The 24599-nt window shown below is 43.7% G+C and overlaps 1 protein-coding gene and 1 pseudogene across 2 annotated transcripts in view; both read left to right on the top strand.

Annotated features, from left to right (window-relative positions):
• Nucleotides 1–305: 305 nt before the first annotated feature.
• Nucleotides 306–3102, top strand: LOC309515034 (tigger transposable element-derived protein 1 pseudogene; annotated as a pseudogene). The gene is made up of 2 exons (XR_014224581.1): nucleotides 306–605; nucleotides 1242–3102. The product of XR_014224581.1 is annotated as a tigger transposable element-derived protein 1 pseudogene (transcript).
• Nucleotides 2054–24599, top strand: part of LOC309515026 (tigger transposable element-derived protein 1-like) — a 409488-nt gene continuing 386942 nt past the window's right edge. Inside the window, exon 1 of the mRNA XM_082192617.1 lies at nucleotides 2054–2942. Coding sequence (XP_082048743.1) covers nucleotides 2174–2942 — 769 coding nt within the window. The 5' untranslated portion in view covers nucleotides 2054–2173. The remainder of the gene's footprint in view (nucleotides 2943–24599) is intronic.

Raw genomic sequence — 24599 nt, forward strand, 5'->3', positions numbered from 1 at the left:
TGGATCACCTCTTGCATTAAACACTTTTAAGTCTGAGCCACTTTTTTCAGTGTTAGTGTTGCTATTGTTTTGTAATAGCCCAACTAATTACATGCATCATCATTAGTATTATTAGCAGTATTACATTCATATCGCACTATTACCTCCCCAAAAAAGCTCAGTGTGGCCTACACAGTTCTCCCTATTTTATTATCACAGCAAACATGTGAAGTAGGCTAGGATCAGAGACAATAACTGGCCCCAGGACAGTTAATGAGCTTCACAAGCTGAGCAGGGATTTTGTACATTGGTCTCCCGGGTTTAACACTACAGTGGTGCCCCGCAAGACGAATGCCTCGCAAGACGAAAAACTCGCTAGATGAAAGGGTTTTTCGTTTTTTGAGGTGCTTCGCAAGACGAATTTCCCTATGGGCTTGCTTCGCAAGACGAAAACGTCTTGCAAGTTTGTTTCCTTTTTCGTAAAACTGTTAATACCCAGGGTGCATTGCTTGAAGAGGTGCAGTTGCGACTTGACTCATAGCACGCGGTGTGGTAGCCTTTTTTGAGGTTTTTGAAGACTTTGGTGATTTTTGAAGCTTTTCCAAAACTTCTTTTGCAGCCATTTGGTAAGTTATACTTTAAAAACTTTTTTTGGGGGGGTTGGATTTGGGGTTGGGGTGTTTGGAATTCAAGGACTTGGTGCTGGGGAGAGGTTTGCAAGAATCTGTAAGCTTGTGTGTTTTTTCTGCATTTTTCTGATTTTCTGTGATGACTGGGCCACTCTGCTTTTTTTAAAAAAAAATTCTGGATTTGAATTTCTGTGTGGTGGGTGGCTGGGGGAACAGTTGGGGAGGGGTTTGCAAGAATCTGGAAGCTTGTGTGGTTTTTTCTGCATTTTTATGATTTTCTGTGACCATTGGGCCACTCTGCTGGTTTTTTTTTAAAAAAAATCTGGATTTGAATTTCTGTGTGGTGGGTGGCTGGGGGAACAGTTGGGGAGGGGTTTGCAAGAATCTGGAAGCTTGTGTGGTTTTTTTCTGCATTTTTATGATTTTCTGTGACCACTGAGCCACTCTGCTGTTGTTGGTTTTTTAAAAAAATCTGGGTTTGAATTTCTGTGTGGTGGGTGACTGGGGAAACAGCCAGGGAGGGGTTTGCAACAGTTGGGGAGGGGTTTGCAATTTCTGTGTGGTGGGTGGCTGGGTGCTTTTGAATTTTTTGGATGTGAAGCACTGATATATTTTGGGGGGGGGGTTGCGCAGGTAGGAGCTGTGCTGCCATGGGACCCAAGAAGACTGCTGCTGCAGAGGCCGGCGAGGGGAAGAAGGAGAAGGTTACGCTGGAAATGAAGAAGGAGATCATCCGGAAGCACGACGGTGGAATGCGTGTGACAGACCTCGCCAGGGAGTATGGAAGGAATCCATCGACCATCGGGACCATCCTGAAGATGAGGGAGAAGATCCTTGCGACTGATGCAGCCAAGGGAGTCACCAGGATCGTGAAGACCTACCCAGCTGTTCTGGAGGAGGTGGAGAAGTTGCTGCTCATCTGGTTAGAAGAGAAGCAGCGTGCAGGGGACACAGTGACTGAGGCCGTCATTTGTGAGAAGGCCAAGGCCTTGCACGCAGACCTCGTCCGGGAACAGCCAGGAACCTCAGGCGAGCCAGATGTCTTCAAGGCAAGCAGAGGCTGGTTTGACCAGTTCAAGACAAGATCTGGAATCCACAACGTGGTCAGGCATGGAGAGGCTGCCAGTTCTGATGTTTCTGCGGCTGAAGACTTTGCAGCGGAGTTCCTGGAGGTTGTGAAGGCGGAGGGCTACGTTCCACAGCAGGTCTTCAACTGTGACAAGACCGGGCTGTTTTGGAAGAGGATGCCCAAAAGGACTTTCCTAACACAGGAGGAGGCCAAGTTGCCTGGCCACAAGCCCATGAAGGACCGTCTGACCCTGCTCTTCTGTGCCAACACAAGCGGCGACCTGAAGATCAAGCCCCTGCTGGTGTACCACTCGGAGAACCCATGGGCCTTCAAGAAACACAAGGTCGACAAGGAGCAGCTGAGTGTCATGTGGTGATCCAACAGTAAGGCTTGGGTCACACGTGTGCTGTTTGTGGACTGGGTCAATCTTGCTTTTGGCCCTGCTGTCAAACAGTACCTGCTGGACAACGACCTGCCGCTGAAGGCTTTGCTTCTGATGGACAATGCTCCTGCTCATCCTAAAGGCCTTGAGAAGGACTTGTTGGAGGAGTTCAGCTTCATCAACATCATGTTCCTGCCGCCTAACACCACACCACTGCTCCAGCCGATGGATCAGCAGGTCATCGCCAATTTCAAAAAACTCTACACCAAGGAGCTTTTCAGGCGATGCTTCGAGGTGACTGATTGCACCACCATCACCCTGCGGGAATTCTGGAAGGACCACTTCGACATCGTCACCTGCTTGAAGATGATCACCACGGCCTGGAAAGGGATCAGCCAGAGAAATTTGAATTGCGCTTGGTGCAGCCTGTGGCCGGACTGTGTGGCACCAAGTGACTCTGATGCACCAGAGTCAACAGTGGTGCAGGACATTGTTTCCTTGGGGAGGACCATGGGCCTGGAGGTCACAGAGGAGGACATCAGCGAGCTGGTGGAGGAGCACGACCACGAGCTGACGACCCAGGAGCTGGTCGAACTGCAGGCAGAGGCTGCGCAGGAGCAGGCCTCGCTGGAAGAGGAGGAAGCAACTAAGGAACGGCTGTCCTCCAAAGAACTGAGGGACATTTGCCTGAAGTGGAAGGATGTGCAGGCTTTTGCACAGCAGCACCACCCTGACAAGCACGTGGCACATGACCTTGCGAACACTTTTGATACGAGGGTCATGTCGCCTTTCAGGGAGGTGCTGAAAAGGCGGATGAAGCAGCAGACCATGGACAGATTCTTCAGCAAGAAGCAAAGAGTGGAAGAGGAACCTTCTTCGAGTTGTCTCCCAGAGTCTTAGAAAATGTACTGTACACTTTGTTGATTTTTAAATGTTTTTCTGTCATGTTTAGAAACTTAATTTATTGTTCCTTCAGTTTTTGAAATGCTCTTTACAGTATGTGTGACTTTAAAGAGCACTTAATAAACTCTTGTTGTACCAAATTTGGCTTTGTTTGGACTTTTTTTGACCATAGGAACGCATTAATTGAATTTCAATGCATTCCTATGGGATTTCGTGCTTCGCAAGATGAAAAATTCGCTAGACGAAAAAACTCGTGGAACGAATTAATTTCGTCTTGCGAGGCACCACTGTAACCGCTAGCCATACTGGTATATTCAAAATATAAACCACTAATGTCAAAATACATGCATATAACAATCCAGCCCCACACTCTACTATATTTCTACAACAAAATTTTATGTGTTGGTTGCTGTGTGTGAGAATTCCTTGTAATTTAAACAGAACCAGGGGGAAGTTTGCTTTTCCTGGAGATTGAGACGTGAGACAAAAATTAGAAGAAGAAAAATCCATGTAGGCATGCTCAGCATCCAGATTTTCAGGAAATACCATCCCTATCCAGGAATGATTTCAGTGGGTGCATCAATGATAACATGGATTCCTGGACAGCTGGGATACACAAGAACATTTCCACGGTCTTCCCAATAATATCTGCAAGCGTGTTTCATGGATGACTCATTGAGCCAACTAAAAAGTCTCTCTGGATTCACTGTAGAAATCATTCTGTAATTTCCAAAAGCTGTGCTAAAACTGGCCCATTTCTTGCATTTCTGGGAATTCTATAATGCTCTCTCCCCCATGTGCTACTCAGCGGCATTTGTTCAGATAATAAGGACTAACAAAGAAGTAGCATTCACATGAAATATGCATGTGTACTACTAGAGCGCAGCCCTCTTGCTTTGTATCCGGAATAGATTCAGTGTCAATAACTGAGACAGCCTTTAACTATGTCATTCTCTTCCAGGAATGTCACCCTATTTATTTATTTCTTTTACCAACAAGCGAGAACCTTATAGAAATCCTAGACTAACCACATGTTCAGCCCTGCAGAGTTGTGTTCTTCTAAACATGTCTGAAGCTTTTACCCTAGAGTAGAGCAGGGTGGGGGTGGGGAACCTCAGACCCCAAAGCAAAATGCAGCCCTCCATACTTCTCTGTCTGGTGTGGGAGAAAATGCCCTTTGGTCTTTCATAAAATTTTTATTGGTTTTACAAAGTTTTTAAATAACAAACAAACACTTAAAAAGACAAACATACACGTATAGTTTCATAGCATATTTTCATAAACCTCTTTTCTTGGACTCCCCCCCCCCTTTCTGCATCCCAATGTCCATAATTTTTAGCAACTCCCAATTGTTACTTCCAACCTCTGTCATCTTAGTCTTCTCTATTTTCTGGCCTTATATCACTGTATCCCTTTGTCTCTGAAAACCACAACACTTTAACATTCATTAAGTTTATAATAGTCCTTAAGGTAGCTTTTAAATTTTCTCCATTCTTCTTCCACCGTCTCCTTTCGTTGGTCACGGATTCTGCCTGTCATCTCAGCCAATGTCATATAGTCCATCACTTTCATCTGCCATTCTTCCAGCGTGGGTAGATCTTGTGTCTTCCAATACTTCGCGATAAGTATTCTTGCTGCTGTTGTAGCATACATTAAAAAAGTTCTATCCCCTTTTAACACCAATTGGCCGACAATGCCCAAGAGAAAGGCCTCTGGCTTTTTAGGAAAAGTACATTTAAGTACCTTTTTCATTTCATTATAGATCATTTCCCAGAAAGCCTTAATCTTCGGGCACGTCCACCAGAGGTGATAGAAGGTACCTTCAGTCTCTCTACATTTCCAACATTTATTATCGGGCAAATGGTAAATTTTTGCCAGCTTGACTGGAGTCATGTACCACCTGTAAACCATTTTCATAATATTTTCCTTTAAGGCATTACATGCCGTGAATTTAATACCAGTGTTCCATAACCATTCCCAGTCAGCTGACATAATATTGTGCCCAACGTCCTGTGCCCACTTGATCATAACCGATTTAACTGTTTCGTCCTGTGTATTCCATTTCAGCAACAAGTTATACATTCTAGATAAAATCTTAGTATTGGGTTCTAATAACTCAGTTTCTAGTTTTGATTTTTCCACCTGGAAGCCAATCTTCCTATCCTGTTTAAAAAATTCCATTATTTGACGGTATTGAAACCAATTTTGTACTTTATGTTTCAATTTCTCCTGGCTTTGTAGTTTAAACTTATCTCCATCCTGTTCCAAAATTTCCCAATACTTCGGCCATCCGACCTCCATATTGAGTTTCTTCACTGCTTTAGCCTCCACTGGTGACACCCATCTAGGGGTTTTGTTTTCCAACAAATCTTTATATCTTGTCCAAACATTATATAGTGCTTTCCTAACAATATGATTTTTAAAAGCGCTATTAGCTTTATCATACCATAAATATGCATGCCAACCAAAAGCATTGTTGAAACCCTCCAGATCCAAAATGTCCGTATTCTCGAGGAGCATCCATTCTTTCAGCCAGCAAAAAGCAGCTGCCTCATAGTACAATTTTAAGTCCGGCAGGGCAAAACCCCCTCTTTCTTTTGCATCTGTCAATATTTTAAATTTAATTCTGGGCTTTTTGCCCTGCCAGACAAATTTCGAAATATCTTTCTGCCACCTCTTGAAACATTCCAACTTGTCAAGAATCTACAAGGTCTGAAACAAAAATAACATTCTAGGCAATACATTCATTTTGATCACAGCAATTCGGCCTAACATTGACAATTTCAAATTTGACCATATTTCTAGATCTTTTTTGATTTCTGACCAACATTTTTCATAGTTGTCCTTATACAGGTTCACATTTTTAGATGTCAAATAAACCCCTAAGTATTTGACCTTCTTAACCACTGTCAGCCCTGTCTCTTCTTGGAATTTCTCCTTTTCCATATCTGTTAAGTTTTTTCCTAAAACTTTGGTTTTTTGTTTATTCAACTTAAATCCAGCTACCTGGCCAAACTGTTGTATTATTTCTAGAACCTTTTTCGTACTAGTGATTGGCTCTTGTAAAGTCAAAACTAAGTCATCTGCAAACGCTCTTAACTTGTAATGTTTAGCTCCGACCTGCACTCCTTTAACCTGCTGGTCATTCCTTATCATATTCAGCAACACCTCCAGAACTGAAATAAAAAGTAATGGGGAAATTGGGCACCCCTGTCGTGTTCCTTTTTCTATCTTAAGCTCCTCAGTTACTACGTTGTTTACAATCAATTTAGCCTTTTGTTCAGAATATACTGCAGCCATACCATTCTCAAAACCTTGACCTACCCCCATCCCATGAAGGTTCTTCATCATAAAGCTCCAAGAAATGTTATCAAAGGCTTTCTCCGCGTCCACAAAAATCAATACTGCTTTAGTGTTTATATTCACCTCTAGCTTTTCCAAAATGTCTATTACATTCCTTACATTGTCTGCCAGGTGTCTTTTAGGGAGAAAGCCTGCTTGGTTCTTATGAATCCTTTCCATCAACACTCTTTTAAATCTTTTTGCCAAAATGTCTGCAAAAATTTTATAATCCACATTAAGTAGTGATATTGGGCGGTAGTTCTTTAGTTGAGTCTTTTCAGTCTCTGTCTTTGGTATGAGTGAAATATATGCTTCTTTCCACGATTCAGGTGCCTTCTTTCCCTCAAGGATCGAGAAAATGCCCTTTGGGGCTTCAAGTATGGAGACTCATGTCAAATTCTCAGTCAGACAGAATTTAGTCAGTTATGCATTACAATACAGAATCTGAAAGAGAGTAAGAGCATTTCTATCAGCACACCCACTATACAGGAAAAATAAATTATCTTGGCTGTTTTTTCTCCACCCAATCACCTTCTGCCACCCCAGCACCGCACCATCTCTTCATCCAACGATGGTTCTTGAAAACACTTATTCAACCCAAGTTTTTTGCTGTACAGGCAAAGACCTCCTTCCATCTTATCCTGGGTTGTTTATAACTCTAACAGTCAACATTATACTCTTCACAAACCATTGTTGTGGTCAGGCTGCCCTCTTACATATTGACACTGGCTTCACTTAAGGGGTTTCGCAGAATTTCTACCTCACCAGCGTGCAGGTTTCTTCCAAGGCCATGTCCTCTCCATAGGTCACACCCCTTGTTTAGCCAATACCTTTACTGCCCATGTTCTGTACTCCCCCCCCCCGAGTGGGTTTGCCTGCCTGGCATGTGTTCTTGAACTGTGGCAATGCATCTTGCTTCCTGACTGTAGAAACCTCTGAGCTTTGCATGTCTGGAACGTTGCCCACAGTACAAAGGTTACAGTCATATTTGCTCCACCCACTTTTGTTGCTGACTCAACACACCACTGCTATGTAGTGTCTATGTTCTGGTCTGTCTGATGCCGGCTCCCATTGAGAAGGTGGCAGCACCATGGATAGCTCTTGAGTGAGCAATTAGTTCCAACAGAGGTCAAGAGCAGACAGAAGCCTTTTAAGCCTCTGCCTCTAGGCTACCTCTTCTAGGCTCCAACATCTGGGGAGAACTTAAAGGGCCAATCTTCTGGCCTGAAGACACTCTTCCTATGTTTCATAGCCTTCCATATGGTGTGTGCCCTCGACCTCTGGACCTGGACCTGTGGGAGGCCCTGGGTTTCTCAGGCTAACCAAAAGGCATCTGTTAGGGTCCTGCCTCTGGTTCTACAACCCCTGGTGGTTCTTCTGGGTGCTCCTTTCTGAGAACCTCAGGCATGATGGTCTCCTGACTACTTCTGTAGCCGCCGATTCTGTGTCTGGATTGCTGCTGGATTCAGAGGTCATGAGACGTAGCCTTTGAAGACTGACCATGAGGAAATGTACCTCTCAAGAGGCGAAATACTCACTCTTGGAGTTAGAAACTTAGCAAAAATATTTGTTACATTTAATAATTTGTAGGTTTAATGCATTACTGGAAGGACAGATCATGAAGCTGAGGCTCCAATACTTTGGCCACCTCATGAGAAGAGAAGACTCCCTGGAAAAGACCCTGATGTTGGGAAAGATGGAGGGCACAAGGAGAAGGGGACGACAGAGGTGATTGGACAGTGTTCTCGAAGCTACCAGCATGAGTTTGACCAAACTGCGGGAGGCAGTGGAAGACAGAAGTGCCTGGCGTGCTCTGGTCCATGGGGTCATGAAGAGTTGGACACGACTAAACGACTAAACAACAACAACAAAGGTTTAATGCATTAAATCATCTTATTGTATATAGCAGCGAGTATGATAGACTGATAATTTGGCCAGAAATATATAGTGCACCCAATAAATTATCTACCAGTGACCTGGAACACTGTTCCTTCCCCCACTGGCTCTCTCCAAATGATATCTTTTTTCTCTTCATTAACAAGCAGAGTCCTTCTTGCTTTGAAGACTTACTGATCTTTTAAAATTATGACAAGAATGTTGATGCTGAGAAAGCATCCATAACTGAGAATGTTACAAAAAAGAATTATGGGGGAAATACCTTTGGGTGTTTGCCAGCAAATTAAATTTAGAAGTATTTGTTTGCAAATCATTTTAATTCTATTACAAACAAGCATTTGGAATCCAATGGTAGCGATGTAATATTCTCTTAAAGGCCATTGCTTCAAAGAAACATGTGGGTTGTATTTATCATGATATTTCTCCCCACAACCCTGTCATAAAAATTGATAACAGTACAGACTATGGGAACCCTACACCTCAGTTTATAAAAAAGCAATAAAAAAATTAGCAAGCTTTATGCTTCACACTTGTTCAAAAGTGGAGAGTGGTCCATTAGATCTAATGGGTACTAGCCTGCCAGGCTTAATCTACCCTAAACCAGCCTCAGTCTACCTGCCTTAATACCTACAACCAGTCTAGTAGGGCACCTTGCCTTTCAGCTTAGGACAGCCCTATTCTCCTCACAGATCTACAATTCCCAGAGCGGTTGAACAATCAATCACTTTTTCAGGGGAACCCAGGGGATTGCAAATCTATGAAAGAAACAGGAGTCGGCTAACAACTTTCAGCACCCTTAACAAACAACAGCTCCCAGAATTGGGGGTGTGGGGAGGAGCCATGACTGTTTAAAATGGCATCATAGTGTTTTAAATGTATGGTCTGAAAATGTGGCCAAAGTCTGGATCCAGCCAACCACACAGCAGATCAGGCATTCATTCTTTGTTCTCCTGCATCTAGGGGAATTCTTAGCCTGGAGGACTTTATCTTGCGAGCTACATTTTTAAAATGACAGTTGTGTTAGTCAAAGAACACCACCTTAAGAATAAGCAGACATCTCTTTGTAAAAGAGGAGCCTACATGTGTGAGAGAGAAGGAAAGACAAACATTCTGTCACTGTTCTTGTGGGAAAGCAGAAGAAAGGGAACATAGCAGCTCTTCAATTGTATTGTGAGTGGGGGGGGGGAATCTCTGGGAAATGTTTTTCTTTGGAAGACCAGGAAATGCCTGAAAAAACTGAGCAACGGGGTGCTTTAAGGTGAAAAGTTCCCTTCAGTCACCATCCACACTGTAGAGGCAATGATGACTCTTAAGCCCAGAGAACAGTAAGATGGAAGAGTGTCCATTGGAACTTTATAGATACTGAAGTTGTGGGCTGCCCCTTCTCTCTCCCCCACCCCAACAACAACAAAAAATAAGATTCTGCTTTCCTAAAAACCAGCAACAATCTCATGCAGCTCTGCAGCTGCTCATTAGTTAGCACAGACACCAAAAGAGGGGGAGCAGAGAGTATTGTATGTGTTAGATTAGTGTTTTGCCACCGTTCCGCTATTTGTTTTCCAGATGGTGAGTTGTTTTCCATCCTGCATTTTACATACACGGGACTACATTTCTTCCTTTCACAATCCTGGTGGCTCTAGCAGAGTGACATCAGGAATGAATTTGGCCTGTTCTGCTTCATCATTCCACCCCCCCTCCATCTCCACAGATGGTTTTCCCTATGATTATTTGACTGACACCGATTATTGCTGCGTCAGTATACTGTAATTCACAATGAAACATTTTACCCATTTCTGCTCACCTAGCCTATGCTTCAGGAGCCTGTATGAATAATACAATGTAGTGTGTGTGTGTGTTTGCATCTATATTGTATTAAGCCACAGATATATTTATTGCCTGGTTCAGGAATGCAGAAGAATAATGCCTTGTTTTAGAGCTTGGATAGCCAACTCGGTGCCTTCTAAATGTTGTTGGGAGTCCAACTCCCACCAGCCCCAGCTAGCATAGCTTATGGGCAGGGATGAAGGGGTCTGTAATACAGCAATATTTCAAAGATGTCTGGTTACCCGTCTAGAGCAGAAATGGCCACCTTTCCCGGCTGCCTATTTGGGCTTTTCTTACTGTCAGCCGCTGGCAATTTAGACAACTAAATTCTAAGAATTTGAAGCTGGCAAAATGGGTAACTTTAAATGGCAATTGCTTTTATTATGGTAAGGGTGGAGAAACTTGTGGCCTTCCAGAGGTTGTTGGACCAGCCTCCTCTGTGCAGCCACCATGACCAATGGTAAGGGATGATGGGTGCTGTTGCCTTACAACTTCTGAAGGTCTACAAAAACTACATTTGGTCCCTGATTTCATTTGCATCACCTCCCTGCCGTCATTCTGAATGATATGAGACCCTCTCTCAAGCATTCTAATTCTCTATCCAGAACATCAAGACCTTCCACAGTATGGCTGCAGAACAGGGTGTTCCTGTGGCTAAAGGAGGATCCCATGGTGGTTACAAAATGTTGAACTTAATAATAAGGATTCCTTGCAGGAGGGCACAGCAGGTGTGTTCTCCTTCATTGCTTTATAAATGATAAGATACTTCCATGTTGCAGAAGGAGAACATTTTGGTCCATGGCCTAGCTAAAAATTGTGCATGCCATCGTAAGTGTCCCTTACCAGTCCCGGAACAGTTTTTCCTAGCAATACCATAAATCTAATTGAGATTGTATTGGGGGGGTGGACCTCCCTCAAATTCCTCTTCCCTTCCATTTGTGAGCCTTGCATAGTCATTTTCTCTATGATGACTAATGTTTTCCAGTAGGTTGCATCAGTGACTTCCAGGTATAACTTCAGCATTGCCTGAAAGCCATCTGTGGTCATTTTTTGGTTGGTCTGGGTGACAAGGCTATACATCCAGAGATGCTAATCCAGAGATTAACATAGGAGTGTTAAGATCAAAACTGGAGACTGGGAATTTTTGGTCTTTAAGAAAATGCAAAGCCATACAGAGTTAATTCAGACAATCAGACTTACAACACTAGATACACAACTTGTGGCAAGCTAGTTGGCAACCTTGTTGGTATCATTTTATCAAGGGGTTGAGAAGGGATTTTGCTATGAAGAACACAAGAAGAGGTTTGCTGGATCAGACAAAATACCCTTCTACTCCATCATTCTATTCTCACGGTGGCCAACCAGATGCAAACCTGTTAGGATAAACTGAACATGTCTATCTGAGATATGACTTTGCTGCATTGTGTATAATATAAAGTATTATATATAGACACTAAAAGGGAAACTCTGCAGAAACTCATGGATGCTATAGCTCTCTCTCACTCTTGCTTCTAAGTGACTGGTATTCAGAGAAATGCTGCCTTGGCTATATTGCCACCATGAGAGTCAGACCGGGACCTGGGAACCTGGGGTTCAAATCTCCACTCAGCCATGAAGCCCTATGGGTGACCTCGGGCCAGTCAATATCTCTCAGTCTAACCTACCTCACAGGGCTGTTGTGGGGATTAAATGGAGAGGGGTAGAAGTGTGTGCATCACCCTCAACTCCTTGGAGAAAAGGTAGCATATCATGTAATGATAAATAATAAAATAAATGACTCGCTAGCCTGGATTTCTTATCAAGATAAGTGTGATAAGTGTGTCCTCTTGCCAAGGCAATGCAGATAGTCAGCTTACCAAATCGTTACAAGGGCACAATAGCATTTTTTTTCCTTCCAAACTTGGCAAATGATCATTTGTATTCTCCAATGCATCCTTCCACATCACGCTAATGGCATCTATCCATTGCAGAGAGTTGAACTAGATGACCGTCTGTATCCCTTTCAACTCTACAACGACCACCACTGACATGGGCTGCAAAAGTTTGGCGTGTCAGTTGGATTCAAAAGATTAAGCAAATAAATCTGTGATTATATGGACATGATCTCTACATTTCTGATCATTGGAATATATCTATTTCTGAGAGATGGCTTGTGCTGCTTGATCTCACGGGGGTTGCCTCTGCATAAGGCTCTTGGTCCAAAACATTGATAGCTCTGATATAATGGCAAGGATTCGGATATGTCGAGATTCACAGTGGGCATGCTCAGAAAGCCAGCCTGTTTATAAACCCAGCCAGCAACCATTCTAAAACAGTGACATCACCACACTCTTTATAGCCACATTTGCACAGATAATTTGAGATGTGTCATTTCATCCAGCGATTGTGAAATATCCTAATCTGTTTACCACATTCTGTTGCTGTGGCCAGGGATTCCCGCACTCCCTGTGATCAGGGAATCCCTTTTGCTGAACAAGCATTACTGGCATAAAGGAATAAAATGTGCGATTCCTTCCCCTTCGTTGCTCGTTTCATTTACTACGGCTTGTTTTGTCATTTGACAGCTCTAGCCGACAGTCTGAAAGTTGTCAATTGGTGAATTAGTGGTGCATGATATGGAGAAATGAGACAAAGGGCTAATGTTAAAAACACATTTTTTAAGTCTTGTTGATTTTGCTTTGAGTGAGTCAAGTGTGGGTCAAGTATGTACTTAACGATCCAGCCAAAGTTGAAGTACTTTTTAAATCCTATTGACTTCGATGGGAGCAATGTATGCTTGTGCTTTGCTCTCCTGTTGAAATCAATTGGGCTTCAAATGTGTGTGGTTTCAGCTTGCTCACATGCCCAAGCTGATTTACAGCACATTGATGTGCCGCTTGCCAAATGTCAAGCTATTAAAATAAAACTGGGAAAAACTGGGGAGGGGAGAATCAAATGACAACACATTGAACTTTGTGGGGGCCATTCATTCAGATCTGGGCATTTAGAAACAGACATACACAGCAAGTTGATAGATGGCTGTAATGCATTCACACCCTTTATAGCATTACACACACACACACCACATTGAAGGTAAAAGAGTTCATATTCAGCTGCCAAAATTGGAGGGAAAGTTTCAAGAATGGTTGGGATGACAAAGAAATAAGCAAAATGTTTTGAGGCACACTTTGTCATTTGTTTTATAGAGTGCACTCCTAATCTAATAAACTTGAGCTAAGATGGAGTTGGCGAAAGTGTGCCAACTTAAAACAAAATGTAATGCTAAGGCGAGAGCAGCTTTCAAAGCCAATTTGCTTATTTCCTACACCTTCCAAAATGGCTGAAATGGTCCTTTCCACTTCATCACCCCCAAATAGAGTGATGAAGTAGGATATATTTAGAAGCTGTTTTTTGATCACCAAATAGGTATGTGAGCTCGGAAGCCATGATTCACAGGAGTCCGTCATCTTTTCCCATGGAATCTCCCTTCCTGAGCCAGGCTTCTTTGAAGAAGTGATACAGGTTTCTTGGAAGTGATTCATAAAAATGAAGCAATGAAGATTGGAGATGCAACTAATCTGACATATTTTCCTTTCAAAGTCACTCAGCAGAGATGGGGAGTAGCTGTAAAAAATATTCTCAAACATTCTTGCTAGGAATGGGCTAATCTTTCAATTTCAGATTCTCTGTCCTCATGAAAATTCATCAGCATTTTTGAACAAAATTCTCAAAAACTGCACACATGTGCAAGTTTGCCTGACATACAGCTTTCCCCCCAAAGGAATTTCCCAATATATAATGCATTTTTGTATGTTTATGGTCAGTAATGTGCGCATTACAAATTCAAGTGCATGCACAGTTTTAAACACATTACTTACCTGGACATCTGCATTGTAAAATTCGGAGAACTGTGAATTTTGACATATGTTAGCATTCCAATTTGCGTATTGTTTTGGGAAGAATGAACTAGGTAGATTTGCCTTTAAATGCAAATGGTTCTTGCAAATGTAATGAGAAAGGATCATATGGGAGCCTGTATGTGCCAAGCCTCAGAACACCACATGCTCCAGAGGGCTCAGGAGCTGAATTCTCAGGAAGCATCTGGAGAAATAGTGTTATGCTAAGCTGGGAGAATCATTTGGACCACCTGCACTCCACAGCAACTTGAGGATATCTTGTTCCCTGCCAATTTGCTGGGGCGGTGCATCAAGGGGTTTTGCAGATGAGGTCAGCTGTTTGGAAGTCTTGGCAGGCTTCCCAGGAGAAAGACTGAACAGTTGTATGTATTTGTTGATGTTTTTCTGTGGAAAGGGGGGGGTGGATTAGGGGGAAATGCCCTCAAGTGCTAGCTTGCAAGAGTGATTAGAACAAGCCAAAGATCAGTTTTATGGTACCTGCCATAAAGTGTTTTAAAGTGTTTAAAAGGCCCGTTCAGTCCAGTTTATCTTTTCGATCTGAGATACCATTGATGGGGCTGTCAGCACTGGGTCATGGACAAGCAGACTGAGGTGAACCAGGTGTCCAACATCCATGAACCAGGGGGACAACAAGCAGATGGGACTGAAGAACCAGTCAGAACTATAGGATAGAGAAGGAAGCCAGATGTCAAAGGCCAAGGATATCCAAGGATGCTAGGACACACCAGAACCCAGGAAGACCTTGTTGCTCAAGCAAGGCTCAACAAAAGAGAAATAAAATGTTTTATACTCCTTCCTGTCCATGTGTTACCTGTGGAGTGTGATAGCTGACCGATCCAGCTTCCCTGGACAGGACTCCCTATAATGAAAAGGGAGGTACGACCATCCATTCCCAGTTACTATCAGCTTCTACTTAGACGAAGGGGCAGTGGCGTAGCGTGGGGGTGCAGGGGGGCCCGGCCGCACCGGGCGCAACATCTGGGGGTTAGGGTTAGGGGGCGCAAAGCCACGGGTTAGGGGGTGCAAATCCATGGGTTAGGGGGCGCAAATTACTTGCCTTGCCCCGGGTGCTGACAACCCATGCTACGCCACTGCGAAGGGGAGACAATGGATCATAGCAACCCAGAGGAGGTGGGGATCAATTAGCTCCTGCTGCTGCAGGCCTTGTGACTCAGGAAGCTAAGCACCTCCCACCAGTCACATATGGCAGTCCACTAGAACTCTAATACACATTCTGGCCGCCTTCAGAATAAGGTAGTGGTGGCAGGACTTCAAAAACAGGGTGTCAAGCACCTGAAGGCCAGGTGAGCTGTGCTCTGGTCAACAAGGGATATAAGTTTTGGAGGCCTGGGATAGTGCATGGCTTTTTTGCAGGACTCTCTGCATGTTTATCTGAACCCAAAGCTTTTCTCTCTCAGACATACAAAAGCCATCCTAAGAGTTTCAGGTTAGTTCCAGTGCCAAATTGCTTTCCACATAATAAGTGTGTAGCGAAATATGATGTGGCTTTCACATGGTGGGATAACCAGGGTTTGGGGAAATAGTTTGAATGTGTGAAGGCACATCAGGTGGAGTACTCAGAACTTCAGGACATCAGTATGGCCCTGGCTGGATCAAGCCTAAAGAACCTTCTAGCCTGACATTTTGTTCTCACAGTGGTCAGCTGGATGCCACTGGGAAACCCACAGAGAGATCATGGCAATGCTGCTAATTGTAAGACAATAAAGGAACTGTTCGGACACAGCTTTATGTGGCTTATGTCTGAACAGAAGCCAAAGCACTGACACATCTACCCTGACTTTGTGGCTTTTTGTGGTCTCCCCTGAATATCTCTTTCCTTTGTTATATATTCAACTAGCAATGCCAGGGATTAAACTGTGCATGTGCTCTGTGACTGTGCTGCGCCCTTCCTTGTCTGCTTGTTGCACCAGGTTTTTCTACATACCAACCATTTTCTTTTATTTCCTTGCATGTGTCCTTTACCTCTGAGGTCAAAGAAGGCATTTCTGCAATGATTACCTCCCAGTGGCCATCCAGCACCATTGACAGGCTTTCATTTATTTTCAATTTAAGCCCCTTCACCAACAATTTAGGAGCACTGTCAGCAAAGCAACACTTAATTGCTTTACTTGTGAGATCCGAATTGTCACCAAATGTGTGCATGGCTGCAGACCCCATTATATGTTTCTAATAAGCCCTGCAGCAGCCTCCTAGTCTGTTTCAATATTTGTTCTACTGGCTTCTAGCACCATTTACTGGTCTACAGCAATGTCCACAGGCTATAAAATAATTAACGAAGGGAAGAAGGTGAGAGAGCAGGGTTATAACCTGAAGGATAACCAGAAGCAAGGTGATAACCAGAAGTTACAGGGGAGGGGAGGGTGTAGCTAGTGGTAGAGCATCTGCTTTGCATGCAGAAGGTCCCAGGTTCAATCCCTGGCATCTCCAGTTAGGGCTGGGCAAAATTCCCTGTCGGAAACACTGGAGAACTACTGCCAGTCTGTGAAGGCGAAACTGAGCTAGATGGATGAATGGTCAGCCTCAGCATCCTAAGTAAGACACCTGAGGTGCAAATGCCCACTCTGTTCAGAAGGAAAAGCTTGCCTTAAAGCAGGGCTGTGGAACTTCAGGGCAGGGGGACCAAATGCAGCAATTTAGGACTCTCTATCTGGTCCTTGTGCCAGCTCTGACATTTCTTGAGGCCCTGGTTTTGTCTTCCTTGTACCACTTAGGCTGTCCCTCAGGTTGTCTACCTCCAAGTGGGATCACCTTTAGAATGGTCCTAGTTGCGGGCAGGCCCCCAGCTCGGTTCCTCCCCCCACCCCCGGTGTGGGCCGAGTAATGCTTTCATGCCAGGGTGGCATCACAATCACAATCACAATCATTTTTGAGTGGGGGGCTTGTGAGGAGTTTAAAAGCGGCAGCGCAACGCGGCTATGCACCTGCTTCGCATAGCACCTGCACTTCGCTGAACACCTGCCCACCCGCCCTCTAATTTATGTGTTCTCTGGTCTTGCTTTGGACGTTGGTTGGTCGCTTGTCTTGGGACGGGGGCCAGTTAGGAATTTTTCCATTTGGCAGATTGGCACTGGCCACTTTGTTTTCACCTACCTCTTAGCAATCGTCACAGCTTTGTAAGGTTTGGCAGTTAGGCATTGGCTCATTGATTTGTAGGGGAGGGGAGGTCAGCCATCGCCTGCCCCTCCATTGACCAAGGGTATTCCATTAAAGGAATCCAGGGCCAAAGTCCGCTTGAGGGACTAGGGCTATGCCAGGCCTCTGGGGACACTGAGGAGAGCTACAGGCAGGTTTCCCCGATGTGGCTTCCTCTTTGGGTGGTTTACCCTTACTAACTTCCTACAAAGGGGGCAGGAGTCCGATATAGTCTATGCCAATGCCTAAGCCAATACTGCTCACATTTCTGTAATTCAATAAACTTGTGGCCTAAAATTTTGCCAATAACCTTAAACTAAATATTCTGTGTGAATTTATTTTAACAAGAGGCTTGTCTGGGGGCCTTGCCACACAACTCCCTGATCTCTGCCCACCCACCACCACCTCTTTGAGATTCACCTCTCCATGACATTTCCACAGGGCACATGACAATCACCGAGTTATGGCCCCTCCCTGATATTATTTAGATGGAGAGCCAAGAAGGAATGGAGGGATGAGTGAATTGAGATTGGTAGTGGAGGAGAAAGAAAGACAGTACAGATCCTAAGTGGGAAAGGAGGCTGGGGCAGCCCCAGCCCAGAATACCTACAGCCTTCGGGTTGGTCTTGGGGCTATTCTCATAAAGCGATCAGTTATCCCCATCCTTACCACCCACATTTCTGCTCGACATTCTGTTTCTTCTAATGGCGTGTTGTCACTTTACATTTCCTATCCGTGTGCCTATATTTTACATTGCAGGTTTAGTCTAAAAATATGTTTAATTGCAGCATGCCTGTTGCTGGGGGGGAAAACATAACCAACCAATTCAGGGAGTTAATTTTAATGATGATTGCTATCTTAATGGCTGAATATTTTTAGCTAAATTTGAAATGCAAAAGAGGTTTGTTGGTTTGGTGGGACATAGATGAGGGTGGTGGGAAGAATATTTTTTTTAAAAAAATCTAGTAGGCGCAGATAACGCATTCTATTAATTCATATTAAGGGAAAGTATTTATAGAAGGGGCCAGCCATTGGCAGTACATATTGTGCATAAATCAAGCATGATGAAGGATGGAAATCTTTCAATTTTTTGAAATTTAAGAGCCCATCCAGGCAGCTTTTTTGACACATCTGGCCAAGACAGGCGAGTGTTTCGCTCTACATTCTCACGTCCATTTTACAGGAATATTAAGCATCTGTCAGTTTTCAAAGAGAGAGGGGGGGATGACACTCCTCAAACTCATACAGAGCTGTGTGTAATGTGTACACGGCACGGCTCACATCTGCTAAGAGAGGAGAACGGAATTTTCCAGAGAGCGGCATGTTATGAATCACCATGGCTGGCAACTTGTTCCAATAAATAATCTCTCTTTGTGTGAAGGGTACTGTGGCAGTTGCAAAATGCTGGTTCCAGTGGTCTTTGACCCTGCTATCTGTTCCCTGAACTCCATTTTGAGGCGGTTTATTTTCACAGTTGAAATGTTAGATGAAACCATAATATTTACTATTCCACATTTGTTCAATGTCAGTGTAATATATTGCTAAGCAACACCCAGCCATGAAAGAGGAGTGTCGCTTTTCATTCAGCATATTGGCTAAGATGGACAGGCCCTGAATGAGGACCTGGCTCAATAATCCCTTCTTGAGCAACATATCCATGCCTGAATCAAAACTGTTAATGAAGACATTTGTGTGCAACTTAAAAAAAGTAAAAAAAAGTGAATGTGTTGCTTAGGAAAGGAAGTGGATTTGCAAGGCACTGACTGAAGCTTTGTGTTTATTTACCCAGATGGCAAGCAGCCACAGGTATGCCCTGTGGAAGTTTCTTCAAGCACAGGTGCCATAAAGAGCAGGTAAACAGACAGTTTTACTTCTGGGACAACCCTACATTCATCCAATCCCAAATCAGCAATGGTGAAATGTTGGGAACAGGAGTGCCAACTTGAATAAAATATTGGGAGGGGAGCAGGTAAGCCCCGCCTCACATAATCGAACACATGACACAGTGCACACACACCATGTGAATGGCAATGCCCATCAACTGGGTGTGTGTGTCAAATATTTTATTGGTGGGGCCGAAGACCACTTGGCCCCTAAGGAGTTGGCTCCTATGCTTGGGAAAGTCCATTCCATTTGTGGTAGCATGTCTGGTATCAGAATCTGGAGTAGCTCCAGGTGGCCCAGGGTCAAGGATCTGGACAGATGGGTATCTGCAAGGAGCCCCAGGACTCTGAAGGCCCGGGTTTGAAATATGCATATGCCTCTTATGAGCTCCTTGAGGAAACAGGAAAAAGGGGCATAAATGCAGTGCGTAACTGTCAAGTGAAAAGGGATTGCTGTGCATATACATTCACTGAAAGGATAGATGACATAGCCGATTCTACAACCCAGATGATTCTTGAAAAATATGGATGATTAAAATGTTTGATTCCATATTATTAAATCATCTGCCTTCATCAGAATTCTTCTGGGGGCACTCTTGGCTGTGTGTCTGGATTTTAGAGTTCCTCTGTCATTTTTCATGGAAAAAATATGAGTACGCTTATTCTCACAGTGCTGGTTCATATATCTTCAGGCAGAGGTGTGATTACCAAGGATGCAAGCATGCCTTTCAGCAATGATGAGCAAAGTAACCTCGACTCAAATTGGACGGAAAATGCTAGCAATAGCTTGGCCATGTTTTCATCCAAATATTGTTCAGAGGACTTCTAGAAAAAAAAATTCTTTCTTTCTTTCTTTCTTTCTTTCTTTCTTTCTTTCTTTCTTTCTTCCTCTCTCTCTTTCCAAGGACTATGGGGGTTTTTGGGGGGGACAGGGGTTAAATAAGAAATATGCATATACAGATACACATTCCCTGCAGTACTTTTGCTTTGGCAATAAAGTGATATATAAGAAAGACAATGCAAGGATATAGAAGCTGGCCATAGGGATATCAGTTTCTATGGGAGCTTATTCTTCCATGTGCAAGGTTATGGTTGTAACCTTCACTGTGACCCACAGTGAATTATGAAAATAAATATTCCCAAAACAATTTGCACATTGAGGTGTTAGGACTTCAGCCCTAATCTAACAGTCATTTGTCTTTTCAGCATTGCACTGCATGGTATCAATAAATTTAGAAGGCACTCAGTGGAAGGGGGCAGAAAAAACCCGAAAGATCCTAAATCAGGAGCAGGGCTGCATCAATTCAACAAATAATTCATGTTAATTGTGACTAACTTGACTAACAAAAACATTATTTAAATTGGGGGGCCTTTTTTTAACAAAATCCCGATAAAGAACTGATGCAGGGGGCATTTTGCATTGGTTCCCAGCTTGGACATAGTGTATGGGGGGTGTGCATGTCAGCGCCACTTGTGTGGGTTCTCCTTCTATTCGCTTGGTGGTGTGTTCACCAGGGCATTTGGGTGTCCCCTAGTTTGTCTTGTATTTCTTGTGCCGATGTGGGTTTGTTATTTTTATAGAAGTCTGCTAGGCAGTATAAGCCTTTGGCTTGCCAGGTTTTTATCTGCGTGGTAGAATAGTGGGTGGTGAGCCAGAGGAATTAGTGGGGAGGGGTTGGGGACAGTTTGCCTGCTTCCTCCTTCCATGCTTTAGGCATGGTCTGCATGAACCTGTTTAGTATTGTGGAGATTTTCCCTTGTTTGTTTGGGTATGCTGTGGTGGGGATATTTTCGATTATGTCTCTCTCCAGGTGAAGAGGAAGAGTTTGGATTTGATATCCTGCTTTATCACTACCCGAAGGAGTCTCAAAGCGGCTAACATTCTCCTTTCCCTTCCTCTCTCACAACAAACACTCTGAGGTGAGTGAGGCTGAGAGACTTCAAAGAAGTGTGACTAGCCCAAGGTCACCCAGCAGCTGCATGTGGAGGAGCGGAGATGCGAACCCAGTTCCCCAGATTACGAGTCTACTGCTCTTACCCACTACACCACGCTGTTCTGTCTTGTCTTCTAGAATGTATGTGATTATGTGACACACTTGGTTGGCAATGTAGTATAGCAGAGGTCAGCAACCTTTTTCAGCCGTGGGACGGTCCATCCCTCATGCCATGTGGTGGGCCGCACTATATGGGGGGGGGGATGAATGAATTCCTGTGCTCCACAACTAACCCAGAGATGCATTTTAAATAAAAGGACACATTCTACTCATGTAAAAACACGCTGATTCCCAGACTATCTGTAGGCCAGATTGAGAAGGCAATTGGGCCGCATCCAGCCCACGGGCCTTAGGTTGTCTACCCCTGTAGTATAGTCTATGTTGGGGATTCCCCACCCTCCTTCTGAGGAGGGGAGGTGTAGGTATTTGGGTTTTAGTCTTGTTTTTTGTGTGAAAAGATAAACGAGTGTAATTCTTTTCCTGCCATTTGCACAGTTGGGTTAGAGGAATCCAGATTGGGAGGGTTTGGAATAGGTAGGTTAATACTGAGAGGGTGATCATTTTGATCATGGCTATTTTATCTGAGAGGGTGAAGTTGGTGTTGTTCCGTTTCCTAAAGTCTTTGTTGATTTGTCAACACAAGGGGTTGTAATTGTGGAGATTTCTGGTTATTTGTACCCCTAGGTATCTGAACTTGGTGCGGCAGAGTTTTATTTTGGTGATGTTGGCGAAATCTTTTTTGCATATGAGGGGGTGGTGTTGAAACACATGGCCTCAGATTTTGCAGTTTCCTTGTAGGCTCAATGCCATTGCAAATGTGTTGAGTTCTTTGGATAGCGTGGTTGCTGTGTTTATGGGGTCTGGTGTCCAGGTGGCTTCTATCCCCTTAAAACATCATGATTCACCATGAAACATGGGCAAGAAGCAAATATGGGGTATAAAACATTTAATGCTGTTATGGAGGAAAATCACATAAACAGGTAAAGCAATTACATAAGAAGAAAGTAAAAGGTTAAGGTAAATGGTAAAGAGACAATTCCAATTATAAGAGGGATAAGAGGCCAAGTAAGGCATTGCTTAGATAGAATGGAGTTACTGCAATATCAGCCACTTGTGACCTTGAGGTTATAAAAAAGAGGAATCAATTAAATGAGAAAAGTCATTGATTAGAAACTTGACATATTTTCTCCATGAAATGAAAAGAAAGAGAAAATGTGGGCTGCACATGCTCCCAAATGGGTACTAAGAATCTCAAAGTAAAAATTAAAAATATGAGAAGCAAAATTGTGCCAGAAAGCGAGCTTTTGTAGCTTGTTCCCTTTCTGTTCCACTTCATGTTCCACCCTGATGATGTTTGTAGGGTAGGTGTTGGTGCCTCTTTGTATTAAAGATAATTAAATGTAAAATTGGTGATAGCCAACCTTGTGTCTAGAAGACAAGGTCATGCAAGAACTCTTTACCTCTCCCTGCACCTTCCCAAAAGGTTGGTTGGTTGGGAGCAGTCCAGAATGCAATCAGAGTTGCAGTCTGATCTATAAGCAAATTTGAGAGCATTGGTTTAGGTTGCTCTACCCCAAAAAGCAGACCAAGGAAATTCTTCCCCCATCCATACTCATTCTCACCAGTATGTTCCCAGTGCTGCCTAATGACACTGGATACATTTAGATGGAACGCAAATACAGGCTGAGTCCATAGCTTTTTGCATCCTCTGCATCATTTTTAAAATATTGTGCAGAAGAAGATATTCGATTTTACACGCGACGGAAAATGTAACAGGTTTTTTCCACCTTGCTGTAGGGTGATATAGCTGTATGGGTTTTCTTTGTTTTTGTTTTTAAAAAGCTTTAGGATCAGCAAAAGATTCTGATATTTTCATCTGTTTAAAAAACTCTATAAACTAGTGCCATGGGTGATGGCAAGTATCCATAAATTGAGGAGCTCTACAAACGGAATGGCAAAACAATCAATAAGATGTAAGAGGGCAGTAAAAGCCCCAACATGACTTGGTGAATTAGAGACTAGAAATATATAGTAAACACCTTCAAGCAATGTAATAAAGTGAATCATTCGACAGAATAATGTAGTTATAAATGAAGCCAAAATAATAGAGCAGACCATAGGCACGGTGGGGGTGGGTGGGAGGGGATTTGACAGTAAAGAAAAGAATAATATCTAAGAACCATAGATGAACAGAACCATCTCTTTTATTTTGACCAGGCTGGAATGTTGTAATCATGGGAAAGTATATCTATCCCTGGATAGAAATTCCATCCAGGCTGGGAATCCTGAAAGGCATTGGCCGGAATCCAAGCCGATCAAGACTCCATTTTCCCAATCCCTCCCACAATCCCTTGCACTTGATGACAGTGAGCCAGATGCTAAGATCTTAGAATGGCACATCCCGTTTTATCAATTGAGGTTTCTCCTGCCTGCTGCTGCACAACCCCCTTGCTTCCACCCTACCTCTGGCACAGCACCTCTCTTACCTTTCTTGTGTGGCGGTGATGGCGATGCAGTGACAGCACTGCTTGTGAAGTCGCTGGAAGCAGAAGTGGTTTCCAGTGACATCTCACTGAAGTCTCACCAGATCTAATGTGCTCCATGATATCTCATGGGATTTGAGCGAGATCTCACTGGAAACCGCTGCCTGTGCCACTTCTCTACTGCCTGCAGAGATGGCAGCATGGATGTCAAAGGTGAGGAGGGTGGGGAATGTTCAGGGCGGCAGGAGAGGATATATTGTTTATTAATATCCTTCCTAACTTGCGCTAGCAAGTTCCTTTACTTAGCAGAGTTTACATTTCCCCTTCTCACGAACAGCAGAAATCTGGTCGCAGGCTCGTTAGAACCTCTTACTATTATGCAATTCAATCTCCCTCAGATTGAATTATATGTTCCTAGGAAAATCCCCTTTTATATGCCTCCTAAAAGAATGAAGACACCACAGTCTTATTCATAAGCAATAAAAAGAAACTTTACTCACGATCAGGCAGAGCACAGTGTGATCCCTGAAGGCAAGCTTTAGGCTTAAAGTTACAAGCATATACAAACAGGTTTACCCCATATGTGGGTTGACCTAGTAACTGCAGTTAGCAGTCCAGGAAGTTCGCAGGACGAAAACAAGATGGAAAAGAGAGAGAGTGGCAGCATGCCTTGGCCTTTTACCAGGTCTGGAAAGGTCACGCCTACCCACTAGTCACATGCAAGGAAGGATGCTCCAGCTCAGGAGGAACAGGAAGTTTCGATTGGCTGGACCAAACATTCCCTTGCATGTCCGCTCTAGGAAAACAAGGAATGTTGTATTTGACTGCTCCCGGTGGATTACACCCCACATCTTTAGCTTCCACTACTTGTGGCTGGTGCCTTACTCTACCTCCTCAGTAAGCAGGGCCTGGTAGGGTCTCTGAGAAATGTAGCTTTCTCTTTTTACCAGCACTGCTTACAGGAGGGACTAAGAACCTGTGGCCTTCCCGATATTATTGGATCACATCTTCCATTATCCCTGACCCTTGGCAATGCTGGCTGAGGCTGATAACCATATAAACTCAATAGTGGCGGGCTACAACTTCCTCATACCTGCCTTGCAGTTATCAGATTTGACAGAGCAAGGGGCAAATGGAGGAGTGGGTGGGAATTGGAGGCAAACGGG

Source organism: Podarcis vaucheri (assembly GCF_965113315.1).
Source record: "Podarcis vaucheri genome assembly, chromosome: 12".
Taxonomy (NCBI): Eukaryota; Metazoa; Chordata; class Lepidosauria; order Squamata; family Lacertidae; genus Podarcis; species Podarcis vaucheri.